General features: G+C 41.1%; 1 protein-coding gene across 10 annotated transcripts in view; it reads left to right on the forward strand.

Annotated features, from left to right (window-relative positions):
* Positions 1-21,023, forward strand: part of LOC306824087 (plectin-like) — a 115,158-nt gene that overhangs the window by 81,272 nt on the left and 12,863 nt on the right. For 4 of the 10 annotated variants that reach the window (XM_079344056.1, XM_079344057.1, XM_079344051.1 and 1 more), the window contains exons 3-31: positions 1,698-1,787; positions 3,113-3,190; positions 3,312-3,404; positions 4,535-4,701; positions 7,947-8,062; positions 8,185-8,285; positions 9,508-9,627; positions 10,864-10,959; positions 11,054-11,181; positions 12,488-12,581; positions 12,876-13,030; positions 13,171-13,489; positions 13,585-13,662; positions 13,819-13,980; positions 14,141-14,245; positions 14,371-14,466; positions 14,596-14,721; positions 14,881-15,033; positions 15,142-15,296; positions 15,643-15,769; positions 16,288-16,471; positions 16,595-16,618; positions 17,297-17,454; positions 18,272-18,450; positions 18,565-18,703; positions 19,225-19,581; positions 19,682-19,765; positions 19,858-19,962; positions 20,115-20,213. In XM_079344056.1, the coding sequence (XP_079200182.1) occupies positions 1,698-1,787; positions 3,113-3,190; positions 3,312-3,404; positions 4,535-4,701; positions 7,947-8,062; positions 8,185-8,285; positions 9,508-9,627; positions 10,864-10,959; positions 11,054-11,181; positions 12,488-12,581; positions 12,876-13,030; positions 13,171-13,489; positions 13,585-13,662; positions 13,819-13,980; positions 14,141-14,245; positions 14,371-14,466; positions 14,596-14,721; positions 14,881-15,033; positions 15,142-15,296; positions 15,643-15,769; positions 16,288-16,471; positions 16,595-16,618; positions 17,297-17,454; positions 18,272-18,450; positions 18,565-18,703; positions 19,225-19,581; positions 19,682-19,765; positions 19,858-19,962; positions 20,115-20,213 (3,888 nt within the window). Of the gene's footprint in view, positions 1-1,697; positions 1,788-2,365; positions 2,402-3,112; positions 3,191-3,311; positions 3,417-4,534; positions 4,702-7,946; positions 8,063-8,184; positions 8,286-9,507; positions 9,628-10,863; positions 10,960-11,053; positions 11,182-12,487; positions 12,582-12,875; positions 13,031-13,170; positions 13,490-13,584; positions 13,663-13,818; positions 13,981-14,140; positions 14,246-14,370; positions 14,467-14,595; positions 14,722-14,880; positions 15,034-15,141; positions 15,297-15,642; positions 15,770-16,287; positions 16,472-16,594; positions 16,619-17,296; positions 17,455-18,271; positions 18,451-18,564; positions 18,704-19,224; positions 19,582-19,681; positions 19,766-19,857; positions 19,963-20,114; positions 20,214-21,023 lie in introns of all 10 variants that reach the window. The other 6 variants (XM_079344053.1, XM_079344049.1, XM_079344048.1 and 3 more) reach the window with 5 other exon arrangements.

A 21,023-nucleotide genomic window follows, 5' to 3' on the forward strand; every position in this document is an offset into this window, starting at 1 on the left:
TGATTAGATTAAAAGCCACTCTCATTGCAGACCCGGTGATTTCAGATTCTACCTGCCTGTAAAGGAAGGAACCCCCGGAGAGCTCAGAGGAAATGCACTAGAGGATGTAAACCCTTACGTAAAACCTAAGGCATGCTAAGTGTTCGTCGGAAGTTCTGAAGGCCTGTCAGCCATGTGTGCTAATCATTTTCACCTTGAAAAGTTTACAGAGCAGCTCTGAGAGGGCAATTTGTAGCATAACACGCCTTTCAGCAGTGACAGTGTGTCTGAGCGGAGCGGAGCCGCCTTTCAGCACAATGTAATAGGAGAGTGGTGAAAGACGGCTTTTGAGGACACAAAAGGAGGAGAACAAAAAGACGTAAACCTTCATACACATACTTAGGATGTTCAAAAGCTTCATACTGTGTGTGCGTTTGCATCTCAGTGATACCGATAACACTTAAAGCCACCACTGTCGTGGTTTATTACGGAACATTTTTACTTCTCCATCAAACCGTCTGCAGTAGCGCTTACATGAGTAGACAGTGACCTCTAGTGGCGGCGCTGTTGCTTGACCTCACTTGCACTGGGATCCTCCTGCTCGCCTCTGCAGGCAGGAAGGAGCACGTCTGAGGTTGGATAACTCATTTGAAATTCTTGCCAATATAAATGAGACACTGTTATAACTTGCAGGTGAAATGTTCTCATTCCATTTGAGGGCTGAGGCCTCATTCACCTCAATGATAAAACACGCAAACACTTTCAACGTTTTTTTTTTAAAAAAAACCCATCATCTTTCAGTGTCATTTTAACAATTTCCTTTCATGAATTAATCTACGTTTCCATGTCATCCTTCTCATTTCTCCACGTTATGTTCATTTTTTTTATCCTAATAATCTTTTCTGTCTCTTATTTGTTTTCCTTTCTTTCCATAACGCGTCCACGCGTTGTTATTCCGCCGTCTTTGATCTTTTTTCGTCCAGCATTATAGCGCCGAGGTAAGTGTTCCCACATTTGAACGGGACCGCTCATGAACACTTTGCATGAAGGACTGTCCTTACCCTTATATGTTTTACTTCAAACATTCTCCTCCTGTCTATCGTTCTGTTTTCTTGCACCATTCATCGCACCTCCCGTCACACTCTCACGTTCTTCCCTGTCCGGTTGCAGCCACACCACACCTCTGTTTTTATACACGTTGAATGCATTGTTGACTTTCCAAACGTTTTGTGAAGCGTATTAAGTGTGTTTACTTGATTTTGAGGTTACAATACCAGCACATTTCTTTTTTTCGTTACCCCACTGATCTGTATTGGATTCCCTTCTATCATTTGTCAGAGATGACAGCTGCTGCTTGGTACTTAGAGTCAGGCTTGGCTGCTCACGGCGATGAATTCCTCACCTGTGTAGAGTTGCACTTGTAAAGAAACTTCTACAATACAGCTTAAAAAAGAAGTCCTTCCAACTAGTATTTAGTGTTTCTCTTACAGATGATTGTGTGGATGCTCTAAATTTCAATTCTTTATGTGATACATTTTGCAAATTCTCAGGCTTTTTTAAAAGAAAAAATGGTTTATTGGTTTTGCTTTAAGAAAACTCTCTGAACTACTTTTGAAACAAACGACGTGTTGATTGGAAGGTAAACAGCAAACACTGTTTCCTTCTTCAGTCAGTGCTCAAACGAATTTCTCAATCCCGTTTCCACTTTGTCCTTGCAGTCACAGCGTCACATCACAGACCTGTATGAAGACCTTCGAGATGGACATAACCTGATCTCGCTGTTGGAGGTTCTCTCTGGGGAAACACTGGTGAGTGTCTTGTCTTTGTTATCGGGGCTTTGACTGTGACAAATTTCTCTTTAATCTTACCCCAATCATCCATTCTCTTAACCAGAACCTAATCCAGACTAATAAAATGAGGAGCATTTATCCTGAGTTTGAAAGTGACTCATCCCCTTGGCAACAAGCTGTAACCAATCACACCAGTGTGTCAGTCAAAGACTTAACCTGAGCTCACCTTTGAAAGTTGTTCATTGGCTCTTGCTGCTCTTTAGTTTATTTTCGATCTGTTCTTTTTTGGCTCACCATATATATTTTTGTCAACTTTTGTTTTTCTTTCTTCTCATGGCCAAAGAAGGTCAGCAGCAGGGCACTGCGTCAGGGTTTTTATTCTGTCCAAAAGCTTTCTGCTGCTTCATGGCTTCTCCTCCAGCTCAGCATCTTCATCACCTGAATGCACTAACTCTTACCTTAACCTGTTTTGTGAACTATACTCCAATCTGATCTATTGCTCTCCTTCCCTTCTCTCTCCTTCCTTCTCTAACCCTCCTGTGTGTGTTCTGTCTGGCCCTCTCCTCCTCTCTTTGCACGGCTCTCGCTCGAGCTAGCGGAGGGAGAGAGACATGGTCAGGAGCGTTCGGTTGGTGAGTGGGTTGATAACTTCTACTGTAGATGTCTTCATCTGGGTTTGTTGTTTTGATTCATCCGTGCTTTGCCAGCGATTTGGCTGTGCATGATATCCAGACCTCCATGGCAAGTCAAGTGTTTTGTTGCCCTTCTTTTCCTTATTTCCAGGCTTTCTTTGGGTTTCAAACTGAAGGATATGTTTCCATTTGTTCACATGCTTCTTGTTTTTTTTTTTGTTTTTTTTTTGCAGAATCTCTCCTAGCCCTTACATTGTTTAGATCCACTTCATAAAAACGAAGTATCAAGCATAATATGATGAGCAGGATGCTATCTTAATTTGCTGTCAGATGACATTAATGATAGAAACCCTGTGACTGGCACAGCCAATGCAAATTTACTGCTGTATTATGATTAATTATTTCTATGGAGTTTAATTTTTATTCATATTCGTTGAATAATGGAGAAGAAAAGGATGAATCCAAGGAAAACTACATTCTTTATAAGTTCATTAAAGTATGGCTGGAGGTTTACTGTAAATCTGAAATTTAGCCCGTAATGCCATATCAAGGATTCAGCGATTATTCTCTTTCTTTAAATGTTTTATTTTGATTTCTCATTCCATTGAATACTTACTGTTCTGCTTTACTGGAAGTGTTCAAAAGGATTTCCTCTGACAGCTCGAGGTCATGTGACGAAATGTCTCCTCGTGTCTTTTCTGTCCTCTCCAGCCCAGAGAGAAAGGCCGCATGCGATTCCACAAACTGCAGAATGTACAGATAGCACTGGACTTCCTCAAACATCGGCAGGTATGTACACTAAAAAGATAGCACACCTTAAAACAACTTGAAAATCCAACTGAAAAAAAAAAAGATTTCAATGAAGTGTCATTTAAGTGTTTACTACTGTTGCCATGCTTTGTTTTCTCAGGTCAAGCTGGTCAACATCAGAAACGATGACATCGCTGATGGAAACCCAAAGCTCACTTTGGGGTTAATATGGACCATCATCCTTCACTTCCAGGTCTCCTCATCTGTCAGTGTTGTTTTTTTATTGTATTATCGCTCTCTACATCTGTCACTGGGATCTACACCTGTCAGCTGCTGTTTCACATCTGCCTGGAACTATTCCCAACGGGTTCAGCTCTTCATGATTCATCCAAAAAAAAAAAAAGACATTTTCTAATCATGTCATGATAACATTTCCCTGAGTTCTAGAAATGCAGCTTTTATAATACACTGATGCTCCATTCACATGTCCAGCCTGAACTCGGTAATCTATGAGCAGTTTAAAGAAGTGAAACACAGTCAGGGAGTGTAAGAATGAGTCACTCTCTGCCTCACTCCCAAGAGGAGGGTGTGTCTGCTCCGGTGTACAACTTGATGTCATGCTACACTCCCAGCCACATCCCATGTACCCAGGCCTTTTTTCCTGTGTATGCCAAGAGCTGACAGACAGAAATCCCTGGGTATATCAGCCCGATGAGCAGGGTCACACCCTTTAAATATCACATGATTCAGGCTCAGGTTGCAAAGAGCTGGAGGTAAACATGAGCAAACAAAGGAGATGCTGGTGGTGAGAGAGCTTTTTGGTGAGGTAATCTGGTGATGGTGCCACTGAGTCCTGTAGATAAGAGCTTCCCAGAATCTTTATACTTTCATAGAATTGGGAGGATAATGAGTGGCTGTGGTTTTCTGATGAGTCACAGCGATCAAAGGGGACAGTGAAAGCCTCCTCTTCTAATATAATCTAGTGTTAAACCCCACATCATGATTATGACAATTTCGTTGTATTTACAGATTAAGACACACTATGTCATCTTTATAAAAGTAAATAAAGTGCACCTATGTTATCAACACATCCATAATGAGTCACATGGGTGTGCTTTTTTTTTGTTGTTGTTAAAAATTCAGCAAGAAAAGGATCGGAATTGGACTCAACAGCAAAAGTAACTGCTCATTTTAGATGGGTGCTATGTCAAAGGGAAGACAGAGGTGTTCATTTATATCTCCTTTGAAAGTTAAACAGGGGTGTCCAATCATTCCTCTCCTTTTGGTTTCCACTAATGACTCAACTCCTTACATTTCCTCAACAAGGAAAATCTTCTGCACTTTATTCCACTTTCCTGACTTGCGTTTCATATATCAACTCAGATCTCAGATATCCAGATCAATGGTCAGTCAGAAGACATGACGGCAAAGGAGAAGCTGCTGCTCTGGTCCCAGAGGATGACGGACGGCTACCAGGGCATCCGCTGTGACAACTTCACCACCAGCTGGAGAGACGGCAAGCTCTTCAACGCCGTCATTCACAAACACTAGTGAGTGGCCAATTCATTTGTGATTGTTCAAAAGAAATGTACCTACTCTAAACTGACTCTTGATAGTGTTAAGATGGAGTGATACCAAGCAGCAACCTTCAGTGTTGAAAAATGAAGCCAAAACACAAAATCCTGCAGTTCATCAAGGGTCCGCTTGAGACTGACTCCAAGAGCTGTGGAAGTCACATACACACCACATCCAAAAAGTCCTGTTTTTACAGTTAGAAATGAACATGTTTACAGCCTGGTACACAACTTAACAAGGTTGGGAGTGTCATCCATAGTTAGGCACATAGCTGACCTGATTGAAAGGCAGGTGCGATGTAACAGTGTGTCAGGAGGCTTAAAACCCGCCTCAGCTCCAACTCTTAGCATGTCGTTAGGTTGACAGAAAGTTAGACTGAGACAGGATTTCCAACATGGCGGCGTCTGCCGATGAGGCTCCAGACCTCCCCTGCACAAACTGATGGCTGATGTCACTCAGGCTTTCTCCTTTTAAATTTACAGTCTGTGATTGATACTTGAATTAACTTCAGTTATAAAAACAACAACTTTACTTTTCCATAATGTGATATCTGATTACCTGATTAATAGGATTTAATTAGTCCTTAGTATTAAATGATTTAACAGAGTGTCCTCCCAGCTGGAAGAATAGGCAATAGAGCTCAACATAATTGAGCACTCTCGTCTATTAAACTTGGTTTTAAAACTTAATGTCTTTGCTATTCTTTGCCCAAAGAAAACTTTCTTGAGACCTATTTTCAAGTTAGCACCTGACAGAACTGGTCCTTGGCAGATTGAATATTAACTGTATTAATTCTTCTCCATGAACATTACAGCCCTTTAGGCTAGTAATAGCACAGACAGGTCTCTGCCAGGAGTAATACAGTTGGACCTTTGGGTGATAATTTTCTCGATCAAGTCAGGTTAGCTTTCTAAACTTTCAGGAAGCTATTGTGATAAAAAAAAAGTGAAATATCCTGTTGGTGAAAACATAAACATGCACACTCCCCTGGAATTGTTTAGTGTCTTTAAAGTGGAATTAGCGGTGAAGGATTGCTTTGTGTACTAACTTCCTGGGAATTGAATAGACTTTTTTTTTTTTTTTTTTTTTCCTCAAGAAGATTTTTCAATAAAGTTACATTTCCTTTTAGACACTTTGACAAAGGGGGTTTTGGAAACCAAAGAGCTAACAGTTATAGCAGACAGAAGGAAAAAAGGAATAAAATAAGAGACAGTGAAATGCTCAGAGATGTTCTTCTTTACAGTCATTATGAATGGTAAGAAAGAGATGCCTGCAGGGGCAGGTTTCCTTCTACTTGAACATGTACCTGCAACTTTTTCTTCTTTGTTGGAGTCACCTGAGGCTGGATTAGAGCTGCCTTTCATAATGGGCAGGGGAGTGGTGTGTGGGCGTAGCTGTAGCACTCTGTGGCTGCTGCATGAACACTTTAGCGTTATTTCATGCCCAGGCTTTAGTGCCGATTTTGTGCTCATCATCAGAGTTTAAGATTGTCCAGGGCTTACATATTGCACTTTAAGGCAACGGATGGACTTGTATGCAGACTAGCTTGACAAGTAGTGACTTGGCTGTGCCACTAGGAGGCTTTTTCATCACAACAACCCGACAGAAGGATTAGGAGGATCTTCACATGATGATGTACACCTGAGAGACATGTTGCATGGATTTAATCGAGACCAAAAAAAACCCACCTTTCATCACGAGTAGATGAGGCTGTAAGACCAACCGACAAAGCCACTGCAAAAGGAGCTTCTGGCAGATTTCAAAATGCTCAATTTCAGGAAGAAGTCGAAGCTTAGGAAGCGGAGGCTGGGCTTCGTCGGCGATGCATCAGGGTCTGTCAGCGGTGTAGACAACCGGGTGGTCATGTTGTGTGAAGATATCCCGTCAGAGACACCATCCGGGGACTCGGGGCGGGGTTCTCAGAGCTCGGGGGCCCGCTCGAGCAGTGAGGAACTGGGTCATGGACTGAGGTCTCATTGCTTTCATGGAAAGGAGGGACAGAGCATGAGCATCTCCTCTCGACCAGTGAAGCAGTATTCTGTACGAGAAGTCTGCCATGTGGAGTCTTCTCCTCTTTATTTACCCAACGCAAGCCGTTCCACCCTACGCATCAGAGAGCTGTATGAAACTTCACCTACTGTTACTAGTGCTGCATTTGCTAACAGTCTATGTACTTAGTAAATTCTGTCAATGCATTTCAAACTGCTGTGGCTGATGATGTCAATTCTAAAAGTTATATGATAGTTAATTAATTCATGCATGCTCAACGATACTCTGTGATGCTCTCTCATGCTTCCCTGCACTCTGCAGACATGAACGTTTCTCTGTTAAGCTAGTTAAGTTAGGATTAAAATGTGTCAGCTTTGATTATCTTAGCTGCTGCTTAAATTAAATTCCACATATAGAAGCACTGATGTCTGCCAAAGAGACTCAAACACCCAGAGGACAGAAAAAGGGCAGGTGCTTGTCAGAAGATGAACAGTTGGACTATTTTATGGCCATATATAGTCATTGGCAGAAGGTCTTAAAAAGGCCATGCAGAGTTTTGAGTATATTAAATGTGATACTCTTTAAGTGAGCAGACAGGTACAGAATGCATTCCTTCTGTTTACATGTTATAGTGATGACATTAAGCCTTTCATGAAATCACATTGGACAAGTTTTAAACTTCTCGTCGAACCAGAACAGTAGGGTCTTGCAGTGGTCAACACCTAAACATCATAAGTCTTATACATTAAGTTTAACAAGCTGTGACACTTTTTAAGTCCCTTGGAATCATTTTTTAAAAAATGTTGAGGCCTCACCATGTTCATGTGTTGTCCAGTTGAAAGTCTGACATTTGATGTCACTCTTAAGGATAGCTGGATTTGTCACATTCAGCTCTATCGGCTATGTTGATGGCAGTCACATAAAATACAGGTCCCTTTCTTTCATTTTTAATAGAAACATGTGATCAAGCATTTAGCATTTTGCTAACCATTTTAGTGAAACATTTGGATTTCTAAAACTCAAAGGTCAATGAAGAGAGCACAAAACATGCTCTTTACTTTCATAATGTGTGCACTCACAGCAGTCCATGGTCATCCATGCTATCCAACTTAAATGACTCTTTCTATTGGACCTCTGTAGATAATTCCACCAAACCCTTCAACTTTGACTCTCATAGGTCATAACTTCTCAGCGGTTGATTGTTGTTTTGTTGTTGTTTTTTTCCTTCTAGTCCCCGACTCATCGACATGGGCACAGTGTACCGACAGAACAACATAGAGAACCTGGAGCAAGCCTTTGGTGTGGCAGAGAGAAACCTGGGAGTGACAAGACTCCTTGACCCGGAAGGTGCGCTAGACTCAAAAGTCCTTTTGATTTTGACATCAGACATTGGATAACATTCTTTATGCATCAATTATTTCCCCTTTTTTTTTCTCTCTATTTTACATGTTTTTGTCTTCTGATTCCAGATGTCGATGTGCCACACCCTGATGAGAAATCCATCATCACCTACGTGTCATCCCTGTATGATGCCATGCCGAGGGACGCACATGATGGTGCCAGAGCAAACGTGAGAGGATCTTCTTTCATATAATGTCATTTTTTTCTCTGAGTTTGGTTACTCACGCCACTTTATGACCTACAAACGACCAAATCATCAACTAAGAGATTAATTATAGCTATAAAGTTATTGTTTTACGTCTGCTCAGATTTAAATGTTGGGATTGAATTTAAACCCACAGAAACTATTTTCTAACTGGAAAAGTATCACAGCACCTTTTGCGTTTAAAAGGACGCAGATGGTGTTGTAGTCAAGTTCCACACTAAACGAGACCAAGAAGATATTTGTTCTTTGAGAAAGCGGCATTTTCCTTTTAATCACTGTAATGTATGGATTCATTCTGTCAGTGGGGGTTTTGTCGGGTCTTGATTTAAAATCCGGAATCCGCCCAGTCTGAAACAGAGACAAGACCGAGTGGAACAGCTTTTAATTCCGAGACAAGACCTTCCAAAAGAGACCTCGAGACCAGTCTTGAGACCAAAACTGATTCAGAGTGCTAAAACATTAGACGCAGGACTTGCTGTTCCTTTATATTTCACTACAGAGTCGTTTGCATGACTGACACAGCACAGAGACAAGACATTGTGCCTTGTTGACGAGGGTTGTTGAAATCCAATCACATTGAACGTTCCTTCAAACTGATTTAAGTAAAACGTTATAAATAGATGTTGCCAAGTCAGATCTGATGGCAGGCTTGATCAGATTTCATCAAATATAAACAGACTTGTGACTTCACTTAAAATTGAGCTTTTATTGTTAGGGCGGTCCACTGCTTCAAGATCTTTAAAGAAAAATAGAAGTCTTGTGAAACCAAGTAATGCGGGAAATTAGCAACCTGTGGTGTTTACAGTTTGGAGGCATGGGGGGGGGGGGTGTTTATGCAACCTCACACTTTAGATTTCTGCGATGGTGACGCAACCTAAACTGAATCTTTCCATACACAACTTCTCACAAGGACTCCAGGAGATGGACACAAGCTTCTGTCCATCTGCCTCCCACCATTGTTTTCATTCTAACACTGTCTCCCCGTCCACTGCCCCCTCCGCTTACCTCCTTCCCTGCCCTCTGCCTTCCCTGTTTATTCACACAAGACTTGGATTGTTGCTACCTAATTGGGTTTAGTGTGGCGTGTGAATGATCGGACACAGAGCTGCAGGAGAAGAAGAGCCCTCCTGTCTGTTGTTGTTTAGCTTCCAACTCTCCTTTTTTTTTTCTGCTGCGTTGGCTTTAGGAGCTGGAGCTGCGCTGGCAGGAGTACTACGAGCTGGTGACTGTCCTGCTCCAGTGGATCCGCCACCATGTCATGATCTTCGAGGAGAGGAAGTTCCCCGGCAGCTATGAGGAGATCGAGGTGAGATGATTTGCTGAGACTGTGCTGTTATTATGCCCACAGGTTGGAGATTTGCTTTGTTCTGGATATGTGTGCAGACTGCAGTTCAACAGCACCAAAGAGTACAAATGAAAGGTTTAAACTGTTATTTGAAAGGTATTTAAAGAAAACCTTATATAAGTTGTCAGTTTTTTAGGTTTTGTTGGTCATTTGATTTTTTGCTAAAAGATCATGCATTCATAATATTGGCAGAAAGGAGGGACATGTATTGTTGGGCTCTAGGTGGGGCAGTTCTTGTGCTGATAAAAAAAAAATAAAAAATGCAGCCACAAGGCAAATAATGCCAAACCTAATCCTCAGAAGAGACGGTGCCACTCCCTGCCAGTGCTGCTGAACAAAAGCATAGCATGTCTGTATTTTTTTTCTCAACTTTCCTAGAAGTCAAACAAAACAGAAGAACTGCATAAGTAGAGTTTTAGGTGTGCTTTTCTAAGTCTGGTTCCAGAGAGAGCCGCCGCTGTCTCCAACAACAAGGCAGTAAAGTTATTTCACATACTTCAACTTGATGTTCCCCAGAGTCTAGCCGCCTATATATAAATGTTTAACTGTAGCATGATGTGTTACTTTATTTGTACTGATTACATTTAAGGGAATTAGTGTTTCCAATTGTTTTCAATCCAGTTGTATAACTTTCACTGAAAAAAGGCAGCATTGTGATGTCTTTAACACCAGTAAAGTTGAGGTTTTAATTTTTCCGACAGTGTAAGCTAATATCTGACCTCATTCCCCAAACTCTTCTCTAATTCATTCTATATCTACGGTCCTATCTCTAAATGAAAGGAATTAAAAGCTCAAAGGTTAACCTCATTTTTTTTTAATAAACCCCTTCAACCAGCTTAATTGAAGTGAAAGTGAAACTTTTTTTTTTAATGCGTTACATTTATGCTCACTGGACTTTGAATTTATTTTCTTAATTGCACTCTATTGCACCTTTGTACTTTTTGTGTTTTTTTGTTATTTTTTATATTTCACATTTTTAAATTATATTTTCTACATTTGTTATTTATTCCTACATTTTATTTTATTTAACATTTTGCTGTTTTGGCTTCTCCTTGTTAACTGTTTTTGCATTAATACAGCAAAACAAATTCATTGTATGCATAAATATACCAACAACAAAAAAACTAACTGATAAAACATATGAGTGAACAGATTACAAATTAAATTAAATGTTGTCTTTTTCTTCATTTTTTGTAGCTTCTTTGGCGCCAGTTCTTGAAGTTCAAAGAGGCAGAGCTACCAGTGAAAGAGACCGACAAGAACCGGTCCAAACACATCTACCAGTCCTTTGAGGCAAGCTGACACTGCTTTTACACTCCCTTGAATTAGTATTGTGTTTTGTTTTATTGACATGTGACTTATGCATTGTACACCCGTTTGCCCTCAGAGCGCTGTGCATGCTGGTCAGGTAAAGGTCCCTCCAGGATACCATCCCATTGATGTGGAGAAAGAATGGGGTCGACTTCATGTGGCCATCTTGGAAAGAGAACGGCTGCTGAGGATAGAGCATGAGAGGTGAGGACAGTCCTGGATATATCAAACAATCAATTATTTGTATGAATCTTATCTACAGACAAAAAGAGCAGGTTCCAACTTTGCTCTTGGTTATGTTATTTACAGAGACTCAACATTAATCCATCATGAGCAAAAACAAACTTTGAAACGTTTAGTAAGAAACAGTGGGAAGGAAAAAATGTCCTTTTAGGCAAAACAAGACTGACGTTAAAAAGCCCTCAGCTGTTACTGTGTATAGATGAAAGGCTCCAATGTGAGTAATTATGGGAAAAGTAGACACAAATTATGGGCATTTTTATGGATATTGTATAGTATGAATGGAGAATGATCCTTAAAATAAGGATTTTTCTAATATCAATAATTTTAGAAATCAAAGATTATAGCATATCATACATACAATACAAAAACATAGACAAAAAGACACTGTAATGTGCTTCATGTGTCTCAAAAACAGTTTACACCTACAGATGATGACAGGCAGTTGAGAAAAGGACAATGCTAACATGGATCAGATAGATGCCAAAAACATCTATTAAAGGTATAAATAGAAAATATACTCAACTTAACCAAACTAGATGAGGCATCTTTTTAATAACAGTTTCATGCAAACAACCTATTAGTCTAGCTTTAGCCAAAAGGTTATAGGATTAGATAGCATGCTATTTAGCCTTTAAACGTCCACGTATGCAGATAAAGAAATTACGAAAAAAGTATTTCAAAAAATGTGTATCCACTTTACATTTTGATTTAACCTTGACAAAGGTTGTTTTTTAAAAAAAAAAAATGTTCCTCTTAATTAGACACAAGCAATTATTTTATTATTTCTGATTAAATCAAATAAGACATATTCCCCAGTATTAAGAATTCTCTGAAAATGGGATAGTTTGGTGGTCACGAGAAAGTCGGGGCATCTCACAGTCTGATTGCCTCGTTCACGGTTGTGAGATGCGGAATGACTCATTTCGTAGACTGGATGTCTTTGTCAGACAAACAGAGAGATTTGTGTCGCACTGCCTTGCTACGTGGTAGATATCCTCAGGCATAATGGGACTTTGAGAAGAGGTTCTTTTTTTGTAACTGGAATTCTTAATAGTTATGAAAGAGCAGAATCATAGCATTTGTGGGTGATCCACATAAATTGGTTTTTGCTGGATTACAGACTTCAGTAAGTGGTGAGCTTTGGCTTCTGGTGGTCCAAATGTCGCAGAGCGCTCTGATTCTTTGGGATTTTTAGAACAGGGATAAACAAAATGTTTATTGATTCTATTATTTTTATTTTGTACGTGTATTTTTTTGTGTCATCCAGACTTGAGAGGCTTCAGAGGATCCTCAATAAAGTCCATATGGAGTCAAGGACGAGTGATGACCAGCTCAGCCACCTGGAGAACCTGCTGCAGACAGTGAGTCCTACAGTGGTCTTCCATTATTATGACTGTTTTAATATGTGACTACAAAGGAGAACAGAAATCCAGAATCCAGAAAATGAATATATATTATCAGAATCAGAATGTAAATTTATTTGGCATTGCATTTTAAATGTGAGCAAACTTGAACTGTACATCCTGAGCAAATGATGCATTTAAAAAAAATGCTCTTCAGCTATTTGAACGCTATCTGCTGAATATGTCGTGTTAGAAAAGTCAATAAAAAGGAAGACAGCCTTTTTAATATTTTTTTTAATTCCACCCGTTCAGGACATCCGTCTGCTGAACGCAGGGAAACCAGCCAAGCACACTGCAGAAATAGAGAGAGAGCTGGACAAGGCAGACAACATGATTCGCCTGCTCTTTAATGATGTGCAAGTACTCAAGGATGGGCGCCACCCTCAGGCTGAAGAGATGTACCGCAGGTGGGTGCTGTGTGTGTTTCCTTGAACAGACACGCCCTGTTACAAAACTGTTACAAAAGCACAGATAGGGATACATTACATTAGCTCATAGACTAACTTAAAGCTGACTGTTTTTTTTTTGTTTTTTTTCAACCCCACAGGGTTTACCTCCTCCATGAGCGCCTGGTGAACCTGCGCAGCGATTACAACCTCCGTCTAAAGACTGTGGTGACTACTACCAATGTTCACCAGACGAAGACCTCCCATCAAACCATAAAGATGCGGCCAGAGTTGGATGATGTCACCCTTCGATATGTCAAAGATCTTCTGGCTTGGGTGGAGGACAACCAGCATCGCATTGATGAAGCTGAGTGGGGCTCTGATCTGCCCACTGTGGAGTCCCAGCTGGGCAGCCACAGAGGCCTGCACCAGACTATAGAGGACTTCAAATCCAAGATTGAACGGGCCAGGGCTGATGAGGTGATACTATCAGAACCACTGCAAAGTATTCAATACTGCTGGGCAGAGTGCTGTTGATTTAAAAGTAACATCTGTTGCATGTTTGTGTTATTCAGAGCCAGCTGTCGCCTCTCAGTAGTAAGGGTTACAAGGATTACCTGGGCAAACTGGACCTTCAGTATGGCAAACTACTGGTAAAACGTGTTCTAGTATTGTTCATCACGAACTTCCAATTTAGAAAAATGTAACACTAAATCTAAAGATTAGTTTTTTTATTTTTAGCAATTTGAATGCAGATTTTCTTTTTTTTTATCCTCTACTAATGATTTGATTTACTTTTTACTTTTCAGAACTCTTCAAAGTCCCGCCTGAGGAACCTGGATTCCCTCCACGCCTTCGTCAGCGCTGCCACAAAGGAGCTGATGTGGCTGAATGACAAAGAAGAGGAAGAGGTCAACTTCGACTGGAGTGACAGGAACACCAACATGACGGCTAAGAAAGACAACTACTCGGTATGTCTTTGAAGTAGTACAACGCTTGACTGTCTCCAGTCACATGCTTTAGTCTTTTATACTTCCAGTCCTTCAGATTTTGTTTGATAAAGTAATCAAATCATTACGCATTACTCTTTCCCTTAAGATAGTCATTAACTGTTTGAATTGGATTGTTCAGGGTCTCATGCGAGAGCTGGAGCTGAGGGAGAAGAAGGTCAATGACATCCAGGCCATGGGAGACAGATTTGTCAAAGATGGACATCCTGGCAAGAAAACAGTTGAGGTAATAACTCTAGTAAACCCTCCTGAGCAGTACTAATCAATATACAGAGTATACAAGCTGGTCACTTTTTCATTTTCATATATATATATATATATATATTTTTTTTTTATCTTTGTCTCTTCCAGGCCTTCACAGCTGCCCTTCAGACTCAGTGGAGCTGGCTCCTCCAGCTGTGCTGCTGCACTGAGGCTCATCTCAAAGAAAACACAGCCTACTACCAGGTACTGACACATTGAGCTGAATGAACTTAGAGCTTTGGGATTCTCCTGGTTCTTCCTCCCAAAAATCTATTCTATATGAAAGACCACATTTGGGTATTTCTTGACCTGCATGGCATCCTTTCCTTGCAGTTCTTTGCTGATGTGAAAGAGGCTCAGGACAAGATGAAGAAGATACAAGAGAACATGAAAAAGAAATACAGCTGTGATCGCTCCACTACGACCACCCGCCTTGAGGATCTGCTGCAGGATGCTGTGGTGAGTTGTCGTAACTACACCTATAGAGAATATCAACATCTTTATGCATGTGGTGATGCAGAAGGAGCTTTCTAAACATATGAATTAGAAATTGATCGAGATAAGGGTCATTTGTAAGAAAAGATGGGATGACTTCATCGTGATCTTGTTTCTATGTAGGAGGAGAAAGAACAGCTGAATGAATACAAGACCCTTGTGACCGGCCTGAACAAGAGAGCCAAGTCCATCATCCAACTGAAACCACGCAACCCCACCACCTCTATCAAAGGCAAACTGCCTGTTCAGGCTGTCTGTGACTTCAAGCAACAGGAGGTAAGAAGATCCCCTTAAAGGCTTTTACAATCATTAACATGATTGCGGTCGTACTTTTTCCTGGGTTTTATGAACGTGCACGTTCATCAACCATGGGTTGTGTTTCAGATCACTGTTCACAAAGGAGATGAGTGTGCACTCCTCAACAACTCTCAGCCCTTTAAGTGGAAGGTCCTGAACCGCTCTGGAAGCGAGGCGTTGGTGCCCTCCGTCTGCTTCATGGTGCCTCCGGTCAACAAGGAGGCTGTGGACAGTGTGAACAGGTGAGAACACGGGTCAGCTCATGAATCAGTCTCGTGTTTTTATAAACTGAGTGAAGAGCCACTCAGCAACAGAATTATTTGTTTTAATTCAGTAGCAAGAAATGCTAATACTGATTGTTTCAAATCCTTGACCCATATGTCTTTATACTACAGTATTTTACTAGTATTTTACTATTAGTTACATTATAGCCGCATTATTTTTTTAAAGTATGCAATGCTTCAAATCATTATAACTGGTTGATAATCAAACTGCTCACCAATCAGATTATGGGTCAAGTCTTAGAGGAAAATGTGTTCTCAATGAAGTTCTGTTTGTTTCCTAATTTTTGCACCAACTCTGCTCCAGCCTGGATGGGGGTCATCAGCAGATGGTAACCATGTGGCAGACGCTCCACATTAACACGAAGAGCTTGCTGTCATGGCAGTACCTGATGAGAGACTATACACAGATCCGCTCCTGGAATGTCACCACAGTGAGTACAACCGCTTTGAACAAAGTGAAGCACAACATTTAGAGGTGTTAACGCTCATTATAAGATTATGTATTCACAAGAGAACTTCACTTATCAGTAATTGCAATTTAGCTCAACCGACTGTTTGTATGAGATTATACGTCCGGACCAACAACTTCTCTTTTGCAATAAATCATTTCAATATTGTAACGATTGTCCATAACAGGTTTTGCAGAGGATAGACAGGGTCCAAAAAATGGGTTTGGAACAAGTTTAATGTATTTGAATGTTCTATTTAACTACGTCTAGCTACTGGTAAAAGTGCATAGGCCATTCTTAGTTAACAAGGGGACTGTTAGGATTTATTGTTTTGTTTTGATGATTCCATATATACTGTAAATGAGAAATTGAATTAAACCTTCGAATGTCTTCGAACAAAAAATAAGTGAACCAGTCATTAGATCAGATTTCTGAGAATATGGCCGAATAGATGCAGTAAAGTTATACCACACCCTTCCTTTCGTGTCCCTCCTTCTTAGTTAAAGAGCATGAAACCTGAGGAATACAGGCTGATCATGAGAAACCTGGAGCTCCACTACCAGGACTACATGCGTGACAGCCAGGACTCACAGCTCTTCGGACCCGACGACCGCATGCAGATCGAGGAGGACTACACCAAGTCCACCCAACATTTCGACAACCTGGTTCGCTCCATGGATAAAGGTAACATCTCTCTCCAAAACAACAGCTTACCTTTTGATTTATCATGGGAAAGAAAAACTATGAATGTAATGAACAACAAGTGCGCAGCAACTTTACAGAATGTAATTGTTATTCAACTTTCAGGACTAATGCTTGTTAAGCTCAAAGGTAAGTGATGCCGGTCAAAGCTACAGCTTACCAAGCTAGAGTGTGGACACGCTTTTAGCTTTGGATGAGCCTCGATGAGAAGCTCTAGAGTAGAAAACGGAGTGACAGCATGTTGTGTTGGTTTCCATGATGCTTTTCTGATCTGCAGCTTTGCACAATGAAAAACAAAACGTGGTTTATTGAGTATGTTGTGTTTTTTGGCATTTAGTCGTATCAAGTAATAAAGCCATCGCTGTATCTCGGAGTAGATTTTGTTCATACATATATACATAGTGTATGCTGTAACTGTAGTGCTCATTGTGCTGCGTGTGTTTATGTCACAACACTCGAAGAGATGCATGTATGATCGTGCTACACATATGAGGCGACGCCTGTGAGCCAGCTCACTGGCTTCTATGATGCTTTCAAATATAATTCAATACATATAAATGCAGTATAAATGCACCTCTAAAATACCAGATCATGAACATTCCTTATCATTCTCAACTGATTGTAGAAATATCATATCTGAGCTTTGTGATAGTACTTCTAATTAAATCATATTTTTCAGTGCATCAAACCAACCGCCAAGCACTTGTGTGGGACAGATGTTGGGTACATGTCTCACACACCTCATATTAGGGCAAAGTAAATAGTACATTGTGCTGTACTTAACAGAGACACTTTCTTTCTCGGCAGGTCAAAAGGACGAGACTCTGTGTAAGAACTACATCTCTGAGATCAAGGACCTGCGCCTGCGTATCGAGGACTGTGAGGCTGGGACTGTGGCTCGCATCCGCAGACCCGTAGAGAAGGAGCCTCTGAAGGAGTGTGTCCAGAAGACAACAGAGCAGAAGGTACCACATGAAAATAAAACAGTGTGTTTATGTTTTGATGTAGGGAAACGGCATCAAAAAGTCCTGAACATATTAAAAAACAAAAAATCCCTCTAAAAAATTACATATTAGCAGTGCACTGACTGCCATCTACAAGAATTCAACAACAGATGCCACCAGGCAAGTTTTTAAGGTTAGCCCAAGAGCTAATTAACATCAACTGACCGTGTATCCCCCTCCATTTACTTATGAGGAAGAGATGAAAAGAACCTGTTAATAACCTTTGCAGGAGGAATTTTTTTTTCAATATAGGAGGATGGAAAATGCTCAGCTACTCGTCATAACATGATGTGATCATTCTCTGTGTAACTGCAGTGTTTGCTTTTATTCACTCATGTGGCATAGCTTTTTTGGCAAAGAAAAAGTTGAACTGATTGGGAAAAAAAGCAATTAATAATGAAATTCCATGCTTTCTCTGTTCCACTGTGTGTTGAGTGGAACAGATTGTAGTTGCTTTTTCTCGGTTACTTTGAAGTGTGAAAATAAAGCAGAGAGTTGCTAGGATTTGCTACAGGGTCTTGATTTGGTTCACACATGAGAGATAGTTGCACGCCTGCCAGCTACCTTTTTTTACTACATCTGCTCAGACTCCAGCTTTTCTCACACTGTCAGTATTGTGTGCGCTGCCTCTGGCCAATCCACACAGAGAAACGCTGCACTGGTTCATGAAATTATAAAGCTGCCTTGGAGCACATTTATAAAAAGCTGTTTGTCCTCAGTAAAGTGTAGACACTTCTTCACATGTTTTAAACTCATGTTGTCCTCTTCTGTCCTACAGAAAGTCCAGGTGGAGCTTGATGGCCTGAAGAAGGACCTGAATAAGGTTACTGTTAAGACACAAGAGGTCTTGGCTTCCCCACAGCAGTCTGCCTCTTCTCCCCTCCTCCGCTCAGAGCTTGACATCACCGTGCAGAAGATGGATCACGCCCACATGCTTTCCTCTATTTATCTGGACAAGTGAGTCTTCACACACGAGCTCTTTGAAACAAACAGATAGTGCACTGTTCTCTGATGAAACATTGGTTTGCCACTTTGTCTACAATTTCTTCTTCTTTTTTTTTCTTGCACCAGGCTGAAGACCGTGGAGATGGTGATTCGTAACACACAGGGTGCTGAGGGGGTTCTCAAGCAGTATGAGGACAACCTGCGTGAGGTTCATAATGTGCCCAGTGATGTCAAGGAAGTGGAGACTTACAGAACCAAGCTCAAGGTAAACAGCTTTTGACTCTGTTCGTGTCAGGGTTCAGAGAAACGTCAGCAGTTAGAGGAAACCTTGAAAGGTAGAGTCATTGCAGCTTGTATGCACAACATTCAACCTTTACCAAGTTACCTTCACCAGCACGAGCTAACCACTTGGGTTTGGCACCTGCCTGTCCAACAGAAAGCAGGCCAACTCCACGTCCGTGGTTAAAGGCGAACGCAAGGTTCAAGCTCCTCCAGTCGCAGAAATGTATCTCACCTGCGTATTTTCATTGGCTGGGAGAAACACGCCAGCTCCCTTACCGAGAAATGTCAGGAGTAAACCAAAACGAAACATCAAAATACAGGCAGAGGACAGGGTCCCTGCTGTCACTGTCATCACCATAAGTGCTGATTGAGCAGCATTATCTCAGTATGGCTATATTTTATTTTCTAGGCAAAAAGCCACTGGGATCGAAGCTTTGTTCCTACTGATGACTTTAAATTATTTGTACACTGCTGATCAGCCTGTTTTGTTTTTTCTTACCGTAGAAAATGCGAGCCGAGGCTGAGGGTGAGCAGCCAGTGTTTGACTCTCTGGACGAGGAGCTCAAGAAGGTCTCCAAAGTGAGTGACAAGATGTCAGCCGTGCACAGCGAACGCGACGCCGAGCTCGACCACTACCGACAGCTGCAGTCCAGTCTCCAGGATCGCTGGAAGGCCATGTTCACGCAGATAGACCTCCGCCAGAGAGAGCTGGAGCAGCTCGGCCGTCAGCTTGGCTACTACCGCGAGAGCTACGATTGGCTGATTCACTGGATCGGCGACGCCAAACAGAGGCAGGAGAAGATTCAGGCTGTGCCCATCACGGACAGCAAAACTCTGAAAGAACAGCTGACCCAGGAGAAGGTTTGCTGTGTTCTGCTTGACATTTTGAACATCGCCATAATCAGTCTCACATGGAACCAGTGAGCTCATCTCTCTTCTCACAACTCCTTTTTCAAAACAGAAACTTCTCGAGGAGATTGAGGGCAACAAGGACAAGGTGGATGAGTGTCAAAAATATGCCAAAGGATACATTGATTCAATCAAGGTGAGCATCGAGCAAATCTTTTTTCTTTAACATTAACCCCTTAAAAAAACTGCATAGCCCATATTTAGAGAGTATTTTGTGTTTTCAAATAGGACTACGAACTCCAGCTGGTTGCCTACAAAGCCCAGGTGGAGCCTCTTGCTTCTCCATTGAAGAAAACCAAACTGGATTCTGCTTCTGACAACATCATTCAGGAGGTGTTTTTCTCACAACATTTTCGGATTCAGATTCTTCGTATAAATATTAAATGTTTTTTTTTTTATTGATGTTATAAGAATTGTTTGACTGTCCATCAACATGCAGCTGAAAACTCACATTTTGGAGTGTTGTTTGTTTCTCCCTGTGTCAGTATGTAACACTGAGGACCAGGTACAGTGAGCTGATGACTCTGACTAGTCAGTACATCAAGTTCATCACTGACACACAGCGGCGGCTGGACGACGAGGAGGTGCGTGACAACTGGCTGTGGATCCCAAACAAACTAAACTCTAACATGAACCTAACCAACCGACTTAATAATCAACCAAACAAAACAACACGAACAAAACCACCGCCGATCATCACAACACACGCATGCAGCCACTTCTCTCTGTGTGTTGCACACAAACAAACACACACACACACACACACACACACACACACGTACACAAATGACATTAATGTACGGGTGACAAAAGTCTCTCTGCACAGGGTGACATGAAACATTGGCATGCTGCAGCTGATCTGGAAGATATAGAAGTATATTCTAGTAGCTCTAGTAGAAAAAAGTGAAAGCATCAAAGATTGTCCCAAACACATGACGCATGAGTTTTGAGTGTGTGCACATTCAACGGAGCACCATTTTCAAAATCGATTTTGATGCCTGGTTGAGAACATTATTCCATTTCTCTAAAATAGTTTTCTTTGTATGAGCCACCCCATCTCCATTCACCGTTACATTTTGACAGTGAGGGGTTCTTTCTTTCACCGCTACTATCTTTTTCCTCTCTTCTTCCTCTGGGAACTTTCCTTTTTTCTGAAGGTTATAAATCAAAGTTAAATCTCCAAGGTTCACTTATTGTCTTCAGCTCTTCTTTTTTTCTCCCCTAATTAACACTGGTTTAAGGTTTTTACATTCTTTTCTAACCCTGATGTTTTGTTTTTGTTTCTTTGCTTCTCTTAACTGCTTGCCAGTGCTTTGCCATGATGAATGCTTAACATGTTTGAGCATTAAAAAAAGGTAAATTTACTCACACTGTGTAACCGCCATCTCCCCCTG

This window comes from Symphodus melops, assembly GCF_947650265.1.
Source record: "Symphodus melops genome assembly, chromosome: 5".
Taxonomy (NCBI): Eukaryota; Metazoa; Chordata; class Actinopteri; order Labriformes; family Labridae; genus Symphodus; species Symphodus melops.